Source organism: Glycine soja, chromosome 14, assembly GCF_004193775.1.
Source record: "Glycine soja cultivar W05 chromosome 14, ASM419377v2, whole genome shotgun sequence".
Taxonomy (NCBI): domain Eukaryota; kingdom Viridiplantae; phylum Streptophyta; class Magnoliopsida; order Fabales; family Fabaceae; genus Glycine; species Glycine soja.
The window spans coordinates 50,574,418-50,591,031 of record NC_041015.1 but is presented as its reverse complement, the minus strand read 5'-3'; the positions used below and the strand labels follow the sequence as shown (position 1 = coordinate 50,591,031).

General features: G+C 29.9%; 1 protein-coding gene across 1 annotated transcript; it reads left to right on the top strand.

Moving 5' to 3' along the window:
- Positions 1-6,595: 6,595 nt before the first annotated feature.
- Positions 6,596-11,351, top strand: LOC114383007 (protein WALLS ARE THIN 1-like). Its single transcript, XM_028342577.1, has 6 exons — positions 6,596-6,926; positions 7,178-7,240; positions 7,448-7,564; positions 7,648-8,077; positions 9,145-9,296; positions 10,805-11,351. The coding sequence occupies exons 1-6, from the start codon at positions 6,706-6,708 to the stop codon at positions 10,989-10,991; spliced, it is 1,170 nt and encodes a 389-aa protein (XP_028198378.1). The 5' UTR covers positions 6,596-6,705; the 3' UTR covers positions 10,992-11,351.
- Positions 11,352-16,614: the final 5,263 nt, after the last annotated feature.

Genomic DNA, 16,614 nt, shown 5'->3' with positions numbered 1-16,614 from the left:
TCACGTTCATCCTGACTTCCTCATTAAACAAGAAGCTAGCTACATATAATATGGTGATGGCAAGTTTGAAACGCAGCTCCAAACATAACAGTCACTGGACAGTAGAGTGAATCACTTCTTGTCTAAGGTCCTAAGTCCTAGGTAGTCTACAGCTATAGTAGATATGCAATATTAACAGAACACAGTGAAGATTCTCTCGTGGCGTGGGTGGATCTTTTGAGGATTCTCTCCTGCACACAAAGTTTATAGAATAGTTGTCAGGAATGTACTTATGCGACCCAAAAAGGATGAAAGCTCGTGCAAACGCAATTACCACCGCAACTGGTTTGGGTAGTTGTTCATGCAGGATATTCACTGTTGGTTTCAGCCTTCCCATTAATATATTCTTACAATTTTTAAATTTTTTTCTTACTTCATCATCTCATAAATATGATAGATTGATAGCATTTTTTTGTTATCACATTAAGAATATCCTAAAATGAAAAATTATAATTCATATAATTGAAATGATTTACCTTCATGATACACAACATTTCTATTTTTTAAAGTAACTATAATCTTGTTATCCCCTAAAAATGTAAAAAAAAAAATACATTTCCTTATAAAGTTGATCATTTAACGCTATGACAAATTAACTACTCTATCATTTTATTTAAAGGGAGAGTCATATTACTATCAAGTAGAGCTAGACAGTTTGGGGTCCTACAAAACCCAGAACCCGCACAGCTAACTTATATTTTGAGTCACTTTAAATTGTGGGTTTTTAATCCGTTAAGTTTTATCCATGAGCTTAAGTGGATTTTTTATATTTTAATATAAAAAATACAATACTAATAAATAAGGGATGTAATAAAGTAAAAAAATTATAAAATATAAAATTTAAGTACTATAAAATTATGAATTAACTAAACATGATGTAGAAAAAATATTATTTAAGTGATTTAAGATGCAAATTATGTTATCATTTTAGGTAAATAATTTTTATTAAACAATTCGTAATTAATTTTTAAAATAGGTCAAATATTATATTTTAAATTTTCTATTTTTTTATATTTTTGTCAAATGTGGGTCGGTCTACTAGCCTATGGACTAAGCAAGGTGGGTGTGGACTCAAAAAATGAGTCTGTTGGGGATGTAGGCTTCGTGGGACGAGTTTATCAGTAGTGTCTAACTCTATTATTAAGTCATTCATTTGAGTAAAATTAAATTCAAATTTCATAAATGAAATCTCAGGTCCACACTTTATAGATAGAAAAACGTAATTCATAAAAAAAAATCACTAAAAATAATTTCGATATCAAAAAGTGTTCAACAACTTATATTTATTGTTCAAGAAACTAAATTAGACTCCTTTAATTTTTTGAAACACTATTATTTTAATACATGTGTATTGTTCACAACAAAGCACACCCAAATTAAAATTAAAATTAAAATAACACATGTCTAATATTGATTTTTGTTTCTTAGATATATGAAACTTACATATATAAGACATAACATAATGTAGCCATAGTCACACCTCAACCTTTTAAGAAACAAAAATTACAAAGTGATGCAAGATGAAAACTAGTGTATTTCACCTAGTTCTATTGTTAGGGTGAAATTGCCTTTGTGAATGGAAGACATATACATTAATAAAAATATATATAAGACTAAAAATAACATTTTTAATTAATATACTTTTTTTATATAACTCATTTATTTCTTTTTTCTCTCTTTTTCATTTATTCAAATAAACGCAGTTTAACTTTCTTCCTTCATGTATATTTCTATCAATTCAAATAGCATATTTCTTTTTATTTCTCCTCTATCTCTATCAATTCTATTTCTTTCTATAATACAAAAAAAAAAAAAGAATATAAGTGTTAACAGACATGCATCATTTTTCTTGAAAGTTTCATGGGAGAAAAATGAATTTTATTATTTTAGGAATTATAATCTCTTTCATTTTTGTCTCATTCTCGACTATCTTAGTAGGAATCCGAACCCCGAATATCCATTTCATTTGTTTCTAACTCTAACACGATCTACTGACTTTTGTAATACATTTCACTATTTCAGTAAAGCAATATTGATAGCTGTCAGATAGCAGGCTATTTTTTTTATAAAAAAATATGACTTTCGATTTTTACAATTTTGAAAAGATCAAAAGGTCTGATATATCAATCGATGGCTTCTTTTCTATGAATTTTAGAATGATGATGGTCGCATTTGAGGGGGGGCAGCATGTCTGTTAAAGTGAGGAGGTTCGATTCAGGAACCAACCCACACATTGTGCTAACTTTGGGAGTGGGAACCTAAGTGGAAACACTTCTTTAGCTTCAATCTCTAGATAAATTTCTATTGAGAGTGACTGCAGATTTTTCCACTTAATTAATTAGTTAATCAATTTCTAATTACCCGGCATACATGTAAACATAAAGGAAGAAAGCAAATATTTAAAAGGAAAAAACGAATTCTGGAGTTAGCTGCATGCTGCTACTTTTTTGCATACTAAAGGGCAATACATTCCTAGTTTCACTTTTTGAAATGATGGTCAAAAACAAGTAGATGGAGATGAGGTATCTTTATTCATACATTGAATAATATTACATGAAATTTAAATGTAAAATTTTCATTAACGAATATTTTAAGAATGTTGAGTACGCAGTAGTATAAAATAAAAATATTAAATATCTAATATATATATACAAAAATATTAATACGGTATTCTTTAAAAGTTATGAAATCTAACGAAGGATATTAAATATCTTAATTTTTTTTTACTGAAAATTTCTTAGTTAATACCCTTAGGATTAGACACCTCTAAAGTATATTTGTGAAGGTACATCCTAAGAATCCGATGTGATAAATTTAAAGTAATTGTGACGATCTGAACTATTTATTTTTGTATTTTAGAATGTGTATTTATTTATTTTCATGGAAGGAATATATATATATATATATATATATATATATATATATATATATATAAATAAAAAGAAATGAAAATGTAATTTAAACATTTCTTAAAGGAAGGTATAATTTATTCAATATTAAATTACTTTTTTTCTTAAATTCAGGACATAAATTATATTACACATCATTATGTACAAATGTATAATGATCGATCGACTCAAAGAAGGCCCCTCATGGCCTCAACTCACGATCTTAACCATCATTATTTATTTATGAGCTTTGGTTATATGTTTGTGATCGATGATTTTTTTTATATGCAGTTTTTCATTTCTTTTTGGTTACATTGAGATCGATGCCTTAAGTCAGCTTGCGTAATGCTAACCTCCATATATGCGAAATTATGAACCTTGCTTTAATTTCCGGGTCCTCTGTCTATCTATTTATATATTTAGAAAGAGTAGTGTTCTGATATACATTATTATTACTTTAGTAATGTAATCATCATCCATTGAATGGTTAAGATTTTTAAAATGTATGTATAAGGTACATGTACGGCACTTTGTGAATTGTTTAATATTTATAATTTATAATTAACAAGGATATACATTATATATAATATAATATGTAAGAATTCAATTTCATGTGTGATTAAATTAGATTGTAAAATTCAAAAAAATTTATTAAATTCATCTATAAATATATAACAATTACATCTTTCTTTTATTTGTTTATTACATCACAGTATTTATTATATTTTTCATTATCATTTTATTTTTCTCCTCGTTACTTTTTACATTCCAAAAGTGATTGCTTGAAATAGAACAATAAAAGAAACATTAAAGCTAGCTAGCACAAAAAGATAATGTATTGTTTGAATAGAAGGAGGGGTGGGGGCTAGTAGGGTGAGACCCGTAACTATAAGTGAGTAGCAAGTAGGGTGGGGTAGTGTCAATTGGTGGGTATCGGAATTCACTTTCGTGAGTCTAGCTTTAGGTTTGTCGGATAGAGTGAAAATATATGAAAATAAAATTTTTGAATTAGAATAAAGTATAAAAATGTAAATATAATCTTATTTTATTTTTTATTTTCTTTATCTTTCAATTCAAACAAATCGATCTTTAATCATTCTAAAACTAACACTTTAATCAAGATCAGAATAATGTGAGATTAATTAATTATAAAAATAGCATTTTAGCCCTTTACAACCATTTAATATAAATTTAAAAAGATATCTTTACTGAAGAGATAGGATCACTGAAAAAAATAAAAAATAAAAAAATTCAAACAGAAACTGGTGGGGTGGGTTGGGGTTTAGACTTTGAAAGAGAGAGGATGGGAAGGAATGGGGTATCCACCATACCCACCACCCCACTCGTGCGCCTTTATGTGTCTATCAGGGCGAGAGGCCATTGCTCAATTATCATCATTAATCGCATGGTGCCAAAGCATAACATGCCAATCTGTTAAATTAAACCATAGCAATTATTTTCCCAGAAAAAAATATATTATAAAAGGCGTTGCTTATAATTTGGGACAGAGATTAAGTCATTGCTATAGTTATGATTTTATCAACATCAATTATTATTTACATAAAATTAATTTTGTAAGTATTATTGTTAAAAAAGTTCCTATAAAAATTATGAGCTTATATTAATATTTAATTTTTTTATTTGGGTCAAAGATTACACATACTTCCAACTTACTGGTCAAAGATTCATTAGTCAAAGAAAATTTTACATGTGGAAGGAATCACATATGAATTATGTCACTAAATAACGAAATCTTATATCATTAAATCAAATTTTAATTAATTAAACAATTACTAAACATTAAATATAAATCGTACAATTAATTAGTAAAAAAATAATTAGCTTATTTTATTGTAAAAATATGTTATATGCACAATTAAAAAAACATTTTTTTACGACACAATATTAAAGACGGATGTCGAAAAATCATTTCGATTGTGTAGTGGTGGCAAATTCGTAAATACTGTCAATATTTCAAAGATGATTTTGCAAAAATCATCTTCGAATGTGGGCAATTTTAATTTCGTTAAATTCCCCCTCACGCCCGTGTTCCTCTTCTCTCGTGTATATCTTGTGCCAATTCCTTTTCTCGACCCTTATTCCCCTCTCCTCCCCTCCAAAATCCTAACCCCTAAAAAACCCAAATCCCCTATCACCCTCCTCCAGTGAAACCGCAAGTCCAGTCGAACTCTCCGGCTCCATCTCGCTCGTCATCGACATTACCTCCGGCAAGGGCGACGTGGACAAGATCACCAACACTGCCAACATCGACCTCTCACTTGCCTACCTGGGCTTCTCTATGGTTGCCATCAACATCGATGTCAGCCTCTGCAACCTCGACCTCGAGAACCGAATCAACTACACCTTCATCGAGGTCCTCAATGGCAATAGAGAGAGAGAGAGAGAAAGAAACAAAGACAAAAAGAGAGAGAAAGAATGGTTGAAAGGTAACATGGTTTCCTCTAGTGTGGCATGTTTGGCGTGACGATAACAATGTGTTTTTTGGTTTCAGACGCGAAAGCTGCGCTTTACAGGGAGTTATGGCACGCATGTGTAGGTCCTCTAGTGATGGTGCCTAGAGAAGCAAAACATGTGTTCTACTTTCTTCAAGGACATGCCGGTTTACGATCTACCACCTAAGATCCTCTATCGGGTTATCAACATCAAGCTTAAGGTAGTAACCAATGCTTAATTTTCTCTACTTTTCAAGAACTAAGTTTGAAAATGAACTTGTTTTTTATGTTATGGTGCTTCATTTTGGGTAAAAAAAATTCAAGTAGAGCCAAACATGGATGAGGTATTTGCTTAAGTGACTTTACTTCTTGAGCCAAATGTAAATTAATAAATCTAATTTCTTGTGAGTTTCAATTCTTTAATATGTTTAAATTTATTGCATGTGACATGGAATTACCATGGAATTTAAACATAATAAGTTTTTTTCTGCTAAAAAACATATTGTAACTATCAATCCAGACAAACATTGTAAGTTGATTTGATATTTTTTATAGGTTGAGCTTTGTGACGAAGTTTAATTTTTTATTTTCTTTATTAAGACAAAGCACTATAATGCTTACAGTCGTATGAATGTAAATACAAAGAAAGAAAAGAATTGTAAAAACAAAAAAAAAGAAAGAAAAACTTAAATATTTACAAATAATCATTTTTTTATTTTTTTAATTAAGAAACAAAGTAGGAAAACAATCATAAAAGAAAAAAGAAAAACATAAAAAAGAATGAAAAAAAGAAGAAAACATAAAATAAAAAGAAAAGACAAAAAAGGTAAAAATAAAAAGAGAAAAGAAGAAAAACATAAAAAGAAAATAAATAAAGGCAGAAAAAAAGTTTGGTAAAGAGGAAAAAGTTGGGAGTAAAATGACAAAAATAACACCCAAATTTAAACACATGTAAAAAAATTAAAAAAAGATTGTTTTTATATTGATAGTGGATTTAAAGCCAAGTGCGGTGGGGGTTGTCTTGTCAGCCAAACAGGGAAGATCAGCAAAAATATATATGGGAGACAACTAAAAACATTTCAAGGCTACCAAGTACACCAACAGTTTACATAACGTCTTTTTAGGGAGATAGTGGGCCATACCTATTGCTTCTATTCCAAAGTCCTCTTTTTTGCTCTCTCACACTTCACAATATTTATAGCCCCCCTTCTCCCGTTTTCTCTTCACCACTTCCTACTACACAAGAAGTAGCTATAGGCCTCAATTAGTTATTATATTAATTTGGTCTAAGTAGTTGTTATTACTTGTGTAGTAGTTCTTCTCCAATGGCTGATTTAGGTTCAGCCTCTTCCAAGAGAATGTGGTGTTCCGTTCCAGAAAGAATGCAGCTTCACTTGGCCATGTTGGCCTTGCAGTTTGGCTATGCTGGATTCCATGTTGTCTCAAGAGCTGCACTTAACATGGGCGTTAGCAAGCTTGTTTTCCCAGTCTATCGGAACATCATTGCCTTGCTTCTGCTCCTTCCCTTTGCCTACTTCTTGGAAAAGTTAGTGCCCTTTTAACTAATTAATCTTCCAACAAATTTAAATTGTTTGTCTATATATGTATTGTACATATAATTATATTATAACCCTTTTCCATTTGTTTGCATCAGTCTATTTTAACTAAAATAATTGTTTATTTTGTTTATAAACTTTTCACATGTAATTGATATTTATATGCATTTATAGTTCTAAATTAGTTATCTAATATGTCTATTTATCAATCTCACGTGCAACTTGTTTTCCTTTTGTCCAGGAAGGATAGGCCAGCCATGACTTTAAACTTCGTCTGCCAGTTCTTTCTTCTGGCACTTGTCGGGTATGTCTAATTATCAAACCATGCAAGACTAATTACAAACGGTTCTAAAGAAAAAAAAAATTAAAAATGAAAACACTTCCATCCTTTTGTGTACATACAAAAATTAAATTAAAGTATGGTCTTTCTTGTCTGTCATTTTCAAAATGCTACATAAATTGTAATACATCCTTTGATAATAATATATACAATATTGCATTAAATTAACAGGATTACAGCAAACCAAGGTTTCTACTTGCTAGGGTTGGAGAACACATCCCCTACCTTCGCATCAGCAATACAGAACTCAGTCCCAGCCATTACATTTCTCATGGCAGTCATATTAAGGCAAGCCCTTAATTAACAAATTATTATTATTATTATTATTACAAATGATATAATATTAATGCTTATATATGGAAACTCACCAGAATAGAGCAAGTGAGATTGAACCGAAAAGATGGGTTGGCTAAGGTGGCGGGAACAGTGCTATGTGTGGTTGGAGCCACCGTGATCACACTATACAAAGGTCCAACAATATATAGCCCAACAACTGGTGTGAACATAAACAACACAAGAGTGACACAAGTGTTTGAATTGGGGTCAGTGTCACTGGGAGATGCAAAGGGGAAGAACTGGACCCTAGGGTGCTTATACCTCATTGGACACTGCTTGTCGTGGTCTGGTTGGCTTGTGTTGCAAGCACCGGTTCTCAAGAAGTACCCGGCTCGCCTCTCTGTCACTTCCTACACCTGTTTCTTTGGACTCTTGCAGTTTCTCGTCATTGCTTTGCTCCTTGAAAGAGACGCGCAGGCATGGCTTTTCCACTCTGGTGGAGAAGCTTTCACTATTTTATACGCGGTTAGTATATATAATTTTTTTTAATCTGACAAATGTTATTCATTCATTTTTATTAGTGAGGAATTTCTCTTTCTTTTATTCTTCCCTTCAACCACTAGGTCTATCAACCTTATATAGTTCCATATCTCTACAATATCTGTGCGCTCAATATTCTATATGTATTAATAATTCAACCAGTAAACTCCCATGTTTAAAACCCTCCTCCTATTGGCCATTTAGTTCCTGATTTTTTAAAAAGTACAAAATTCTCATAAGATTTCTTATTAAAATCAGAGTTTTACCATTAATTCACTTTAATGTCATCATATGTTGTTAAAATGAAAGTTTAATTCCCAACGCGAAAGTAACAGTGTTTTTTTGACATGTTTTTTTTTTATTGACTGAAATTTATTAAAAATTATGAATTTAAGTTATATTTTTTTTACAAGGAGTCATGGTTCTCATGATTTTATACTTTCTAATAAATTTTAAATGATAGTAAAAAATGTATTAAAAGTTATGTTGTTAGCTTTCCTCGTTCTTAATACTAAAGGTACTTAAAGAATTACATATTTTAGTCTTTAATATTAATAAAAAAAAGATAAAACAAATGATTTTTTTATAAAATCAGATTTAGGAATAAACAAGTGTTTTGAAAACTTAGGACCTTGAGCTTACTCATTATTTATTCAATAGTTGGAATACTTTCATTAAAATAATTGCTTTGTCAGACACAGTCATGAATACATAAAGTGACCAGAAACCAGAGAGTCTTCGTCTTGTGAGTCATAGATAAATTAACACGATTCTTCCATTTTCAAGTTAACATATGGAACTGAACAAAAGTTGATCATCGTTTTTTCTAGCTAGCTAGTTTTGTTAGTTAATGAAACGCTTAATTTGAAAAGTGCTGTATATAATTGCATGGGTTTGAGGCATGACACGATATTATATAGTCCAAAAGTGGTTAGGAAATCATGTTCTGCGTGAATTAATAATGGTGGGAACACATGCATGTATTGATAGATGGTGAAATGAGAAAATTAAAAACTAATGAAGTTGTTGTTTTATTTGATGATGGGTCACAGGGAGTGGTGGCATCTGGAATTGCCTTCGCTGTACAAATATGGTGCATTGACAGAGGTGGTCCTGTGTTTGTTGCCGTCTATCAACCTGTTCAGACTTTTGTTGTCGCCATCATGGCTTCCATTGCTTTAGGAGAAGAGTTTTACTTGGGCGGGTTAGTCCCTTCCACGCTAATTAATTATTCTTCTCCTTAATTTTCTTCATAATGTCCATGATTTAATGAGTTAAAACAATATGAAAAAGGCTTAAAAATAAGACTAGGTAATCTTAAGAAGTTCTTAAATAAATATTATTAATAAATTTAATGATTATGTATATAACACTTCGTATATTATCATTAAGATAACTTTTAAGATAATTACTATAAAAATCAATAAATTTATCATATATAATGATTTGTGATTTGTGATTGAATGGTAGTATAAAATTATTTTATTACATGTATTTTTTTTATCATACTTAAATTGATAATTTACATTAATAAAAGAGATTTGTTAAAAATGAGTGCATTTCTATTCTAACACAACATATATAATATCTACATTAATTTTAGATGTTAAAAGTATGTACTTATTTTTCAAAGATGAAATTAAAATTTCTTTGACTCATGCATATGGAGCAGCTGGAGATCCCTGAACTAAGTACTCACACTAGGCAATAATTTCATTTTTCACACTTGATAACTTTGACCGCGTATTTTATGTAATATGCTTAGTCCGAAATGACGACCAAAAGTATGATGAAGGTTATTTTTGTAGTCGGGAGATTTAGAAAATGACAAAAGCCAGTTAACGACAAGGAGGAGGTAGATCATAGATGCACAGTTTAATTTGTTACCTTTCGGTGAGACCTGATAAAAGGGGCTTCAGCTGAATGATTCAAAATTCCAGAGGGTTAAAAAAGTTTGAAAAATTATACTATGTAGGACACATTGAACAGAAGATCGTGTCTCGTGTGCTTCTTCATGTTGTTTACTTTTTGCTTCCTCATAAATTACCTTTTTTTTTTTCCTTCTAAAATAATAACATTGGTTCCATGGTTTTAAATATGGATGGCAGTCACATTGCAGTTTCGTTGCTTTTGTCTATATCGAGACAAATTGTGGAGAAATGCGACCCATATGACTCTCTACCGAAAAGGCCTCTTCGTGATGGATGTGATTTAATTCAAAACACTCGCGCGAGTGAAGAATATTGTTTAACCTGCTATCTTAGGTCAAGAAGAAGACTATTTAACCTTATTTGCCAAGCATGTTTCCCGATATTGGCAGGTCAAACATTATAACATATCAAAATGTTCCATCATATCCCAAAAATGTTAGTATGTGATTCTATCATTGCTAGTTAGATCTTCGTTAGGTCAAGCTTTCTCATCGTATTAGCATATTCCCTTAACTCCGCATTTCTCAGGGATAATTGGGTCGGTACTGATATTATAGATATTGATCGGGTTAAGGCTTGGTTAGTAGGATCAAGTATATGAGGATACACAGTCCCCTAAGTACAAAATGCGTAGAGATAGATTCCAATTACGAGTGCAAACAGTTAAAAATCTTGATATTGCGTGATTTCTTGATATTGCGTTCTAAATCACGGTCGCGGACCATTTTTTTAAAACCTTGATTGGTTCTAATTTGGTTCTTGCCTTTATGATGTCATATAGGATCATTGGTGCCGTGTTGATTGTAGCGGGACTGTACCTTGTCTTGTGGGGTAAGAGTGAAGAGAGGAAGTTTGCAAGGGAGCAGCTTGCGATTGCATCCACTGAGCATAGCATCATAAGGCCCGCAAGCCACGCCAAAGCATCACTTGCTCAGCCACTCCTTTCTTCATCAACAGAGAATGTTTGAACAAGATCAAAATTCCAACTTCAAACCACACACCATTTTCTTGGTGAGAAGAAGTAAAAGAAAAAAGGGGAAAAAAGATACCAGCTATACCTTACTAGTTACTACTGCTACTACTACATTATGTCAGCAAGTTTGTGTGTGTTGGAACCGGTTTTCATCTTTTCCTTTCTTTTTTTTTTATTTAATTCAAATGCTTTTTTAGTAGGTCATTTAGAATATGAGAGAATTGTGGGAATGGTTGTAATGGTGGATGCCACTTTAAGTGGGGCTAGAGCCTGAAATCCCCCCATATGCTTTTGTATGTCAATTAATTTATGGTTTGATTTAAGAAATGAATTTTTGTTTTTTGGGTCTTGCGAATGGAAATTATTTATGATATATCATTTATATGACACTGAACAGAAGGGACAAAGACCCATAAAATTTCCTTTCTTTTGTGAGTAGGCTAAGCACATGAAGATGTGGTGATAAGCCATAAATAGTCACCCTCAAGCAAAATCATCATTTTGATCGGATTCAATCAAAATCTCTTTCACGTATCATGCACAATTTTTTTTATTAACATATGTTAGTTGTTAGTTTTATAAAAATGTTTAGTGGAAGGGATAGAAACACAAATTATAACAAAAGCAAAAGCCTCAGTGCACCAAAATAATTAAGCTCAAATTGGAGCACATATATATTGTGATGGATGCATGTGGTTTAGCAAAGGCCAGCATATATATGTGACTGCATGATACTTTTCTAGAGGGTTAATTACTTCTTCTGTATATAACATTGTGGTGTTCTAATTACACTTACTTACATAGCTTAATTTGAATCTAATTATAGATTGTGTCGTCTTGATGTAGGATGGACCAGTCAGCTTAATTTCCATTGTCCCCATTATGTCGTTATAAAATGTGACAAGCAAATAAAGGCCAAGAAATAAGAGCCGATATAAAAGAGTTGGTAAGATACTGCCACGAGGCTACAAGCTAACATGTCATTGTTGATTCTTCTTAAGACACAGACAACTCGACATAATTCTAGGTGAAATTAATAAGCATAATCCCCAGATCATATCATTAAAGGCTATATGTGAATCATTAAGATCCATGATCATATATTAAGTTAATTCCCTTTTTTTAAGTTTACTTTATCAAGATGATCAATTGATGCTTTTCCTTTTCTGATCAAGGAAGGGGTATCTATTTCCTTTTCTTGATTTTGCTCTTTTTCTACGCATATTTTCTATCTTTTGCTTTTCTAGCCCGTGTCAAAATGCTCTTAAATAATTGACTACTGTCACGAGCTGTTGAGGAAGTGTTCCAAATATCCCATTTTCCTTACATTTAAATTACCAAGGTAACAAGAGTTGCTGTGTCAATTAGAGTTATCGTCTTCTAACTTTAAGGAAGAAGCAAATGTCAACCATAATAATGATCAAGCCCATTAATAATTAGTACAGTAAAGATTCATTTCACTCTTACTATTTTTTTTTTAAAAAAAAAATCACTCGCAAATATATTCTCAATCTTTCAATCAAACTTTGCTTCTATGACCCTCCGTCCCCCCGGAAGATTTCAACGTTTCACATTTTGCTTTAATCAAAACGGAGTAGATTAGCTGTCTCTTCATTTCATGGCGAATAAGCGAATAACTTGCATCTCTAATCCCTAAAACTAACTTATTTTCAAAGTATTTTTTATGCAAATTTTAGAACACATACAATATACATTTCATATATATATATATATATATATATATATATATATATTCTTTCTTGAAATGGATGAAATTACAAGTCTCAAGCTAATAATAATTCTATCAGAACGACGAGATGTTATTATGTAATCAACATGTACATTTCATAATAACATTAGTTGTGTTAGAATCCTTAGCACATAGCCCAAAATCCGTTATGGGTGATTTATGCATGATCTTACTTACAATAAGGGACTTGAATCCCATACTCTCCTCTTTCGCTTGAAATTATCCTATTACCCTTAATAAATTAACACCTTCTTCTCTAATCTTAACACCTACCTCCTTTAGAGAATCTTTGCAAAATGATTATTTTTTACTTTTGGAAAAGGTGTTTTGGAACTGTCATTCCAGAAGCAAAAATACTCATTTTGGAAACAAGTTCACAATGTGGATGTGAAGCATTGAAACATACATGTGGGGTGCAGAGTTGGAAGAGGATGTAAAACAATTAAGGGTTTTCAAGATGATCAATCATAGAAAACCAACAGAATCTTGAAAATCTATAATTCTCACAAACAATAAATAAACAAATAATGCGTATTTTTCTCCATAGGAAGACTTCACTCCGGCGTATTTTGATTTCCTTGAAATAGGAGAAAAACAAGATTTTAAACTATTTTTTTTGTCTCTTTACGTTCGTGATGACTATGGGTGAGAGAAAACACTTTTCTGTGAGAAAGGGGACCTCGTTTCACATTAGTAGGATATTAATTCCTTTTATAACCACTACTCCTATCAAGTAATCGTTACCTTAAAAAACTTCTCTTATTCAATTCAATTACAATTTAGTTCTTAATTATTATTTATTTATTTATTAGTTCCTACGTAAGTCATATACCTTTTCCAACAAGACATTAATTTTAACAGGAGGGAGACTTATGTGCTGGAACCTTTGATGGTTGTGGGAATAATATTTGAGTTGGAGAAGAAAAGAAACTAGAAAACGAGGTTCAAATTGTGTTGCATGAAGAAGAGAAGAATGAACGGAAGGGGTTGCACGTTTGCTGCTGATGTGGGAGAAAGAAGAAGAAGGGGAAATTGAAGGGATAGGTTGGAATTTTTTTTTAAAAAAAAGGGGAGGTACATGATACACATAGGAAGGCATAGAATTCCAATCCCTTACAATAATTATACTTTAGGTTTTGATTATGATCTAATCTTTGTTGGAATTGTTTGGGCTTTCTAAAGATATAAGACGGATTAGAGTTAAGCCACTATAGGTCCAATCCAAACAATAGGGTTGTGGTTCAAATTATTTAAGTATATTTTGAAATTTCTCTTTTAACAAAAATTTGCCAATGTTTATTTGTTATCACATAGTGGTTCTATTTATTTTAAGTAAAATTGTCTGAGAACCAATACATGTGGTCTAAAAAAAAAAATATTAAAATATTTGTATTATTAACTGGAAATATTTAAAATAAGTTTTATATAAACACTTTGATTATTATAACTAATTAGTGCATGCTTAATAATTAATAAGTAGTGATTTCATTTTGTTTAAATTAATATTAACGTTTACATGTTTTTAGTCTCTCTAAATATCAAGATTTTTTTAATAGAAGTTCTAATGGTATGAAACAATTTTTTTGACAAAAGTTTAATATGTTCCACACCATGATTTCCATTAGATATGGAATTTTCCTTTGAATTTTTAACTTATTGTTATTTAATAATAAAGAGCCACATTGCAATCGTGCTTTTTCTCGCGAAGGATTTTTTTTTTAATAATTTACAAAGTTTTTTTTTTACTAGATCTCTTATTTTAAGAAAATCTAAGTCTTCATAAATTATTTTCCTTTCCCACGTAATTTCTTTATTAGCCTTCTGTTTGTTCTGTCTTGTTAAGAAACACGACAGAGGCCAAAAGAAACATAAACATTCAGAGAGCAAAAAAGTATTATTGGTGGAATTAATGATTACAAATGAGTTCTTACAATTACGTATATACAGTGGTGGAGCTTAAGAAAAAAATTCAGAGAGATTGAAATAATTAAAATTATAATAATGAATTCAATGTAATTTGATTATATTATCTCTTATAAGTGATTTTAAGTATTTAATGATATTATTTAAATATCAACTATTTTCATGATTAATTTTTTATAATATTAAAATATATTTTACTTTATTAATAAATAATAACACTACTAAATTTATTTTTTATGATTTTTCTATCTTTGTCTGAATTTTAAAAAGTTGAAAATTTTTATCTTTATTTTTTTGAAAGTGTTTGCAAGAAACATTAAGTTTTTGTATACAAAAGAAGATTTGTATAGAAATATGAAAAAAAATCTATGGAATTTTCAAAAAATTTAAGAAAAAATTGATCTTATTTTTGTAAATTTATACAAAAATTTGTAGAAAATATTTGTACACAAAGTTCTAAAGAAAACACAAATAAATAGAAAATTTTGTATTCAAAATTGTCAACAAAAATCTACAAGTTCCCGTCATATTTTATAAGCTCTCCAATATCGGAATGAAGGTATAAAAGTAGATCATTGAAAAAATGGATTTAAAAAATGAAAAAAAAAATATTAAAAAAAATTAATTAATTAATTAAATACGTAATGTATTAAGCAAAAATAAAGCATAATCAATTACGACTGAAAGAAGATTAATCATTCTACGCTAGAAGCTGAATTAGACTTGGTCAAATAGTAAAAAATAGTAACAATAGACTTCACTAATATAACTCAAAAGAAGACTTCACCAAGTCTAAAAAGTGAGCTTACACATGCGCATGGTCAGCCGCTTAGCTGGGCTATTAAGGGCATTTTTAATGTGTTAATATAAATAATTCAATTTATGACATTTTAATTTTAAATGACTCAATAAATTTCTATTAATGAATATTTCTATTAAGGAATTACTTAAATTATAAATATTTTATTTATCTCTCTTATTTTTAATACAATTTTTTTTAACTCCAAATGAACTATTATTAAGATTTAAATACAATTTTAGTCACTTTATTTTTTAAAATTTGTAATTTTGATCTTCTTATTTTAATTATTTTAAAATAGAGACATTTAATCTTTCACTTTTGTAAAATCCATTATTTTAATTCTTCTATCAAATTGAAAACATTAATCATAAAGATATTAAACAAATAATTTTGTATTATGTCATTAAATTTGGGTCATATGTTAATTTTTTTTCGAATCAACACTTTTCAAATTTAATGGACTGACCAAAATTGTATATTTCATATAAATGATGATTAAATGTCTTTATTTTAAAATAAGAAAGACTAAAATTAAAAATTTTGAAAAATAAGAAACTCTCTTTCTCTCATCTTTTGAAATACCTCTTTGTTTTCATCACACATTTAAATATTTTGAAATACCTATTTTATATCCAATAATAAAAGTCTATTTATTTTCATCATCACAAATCTTTACAAAACAGACTATAAGAAAAAAAAAATGTCGTCTCTTAAATTTAAAAGGAATCATTCGATCGAACGAAATCAAATTAGATCTTGATATATACACTTTATTTCCAATGTTAATTCTTGGAACAACAATAACTCCAATTATGTTCACACCTAATTATTCAATAATAAACCTTGTACCATTACATAAACCAAAACGCTTGTTTAAATTTCTTATTAATATGACATACATATTTTTCTTCAAAATTAAACTATCATCTAAACACCCAAATAATCTTATATTATTTGAAAATTCAGGTCAGCCCATCAGACTGAAATACCAACTTCTTCATCAGATTTCAAGATTGAATCCAAAGTAAGATAAGTTATTGTATACAAAATAACCTATAATCAAAGAGATAGTTGGTGGGAAAAAAAAGAACTTGATTATTGTTTCAAAAAACTATTTTTATTATTATATGTAATGTGTTAAAA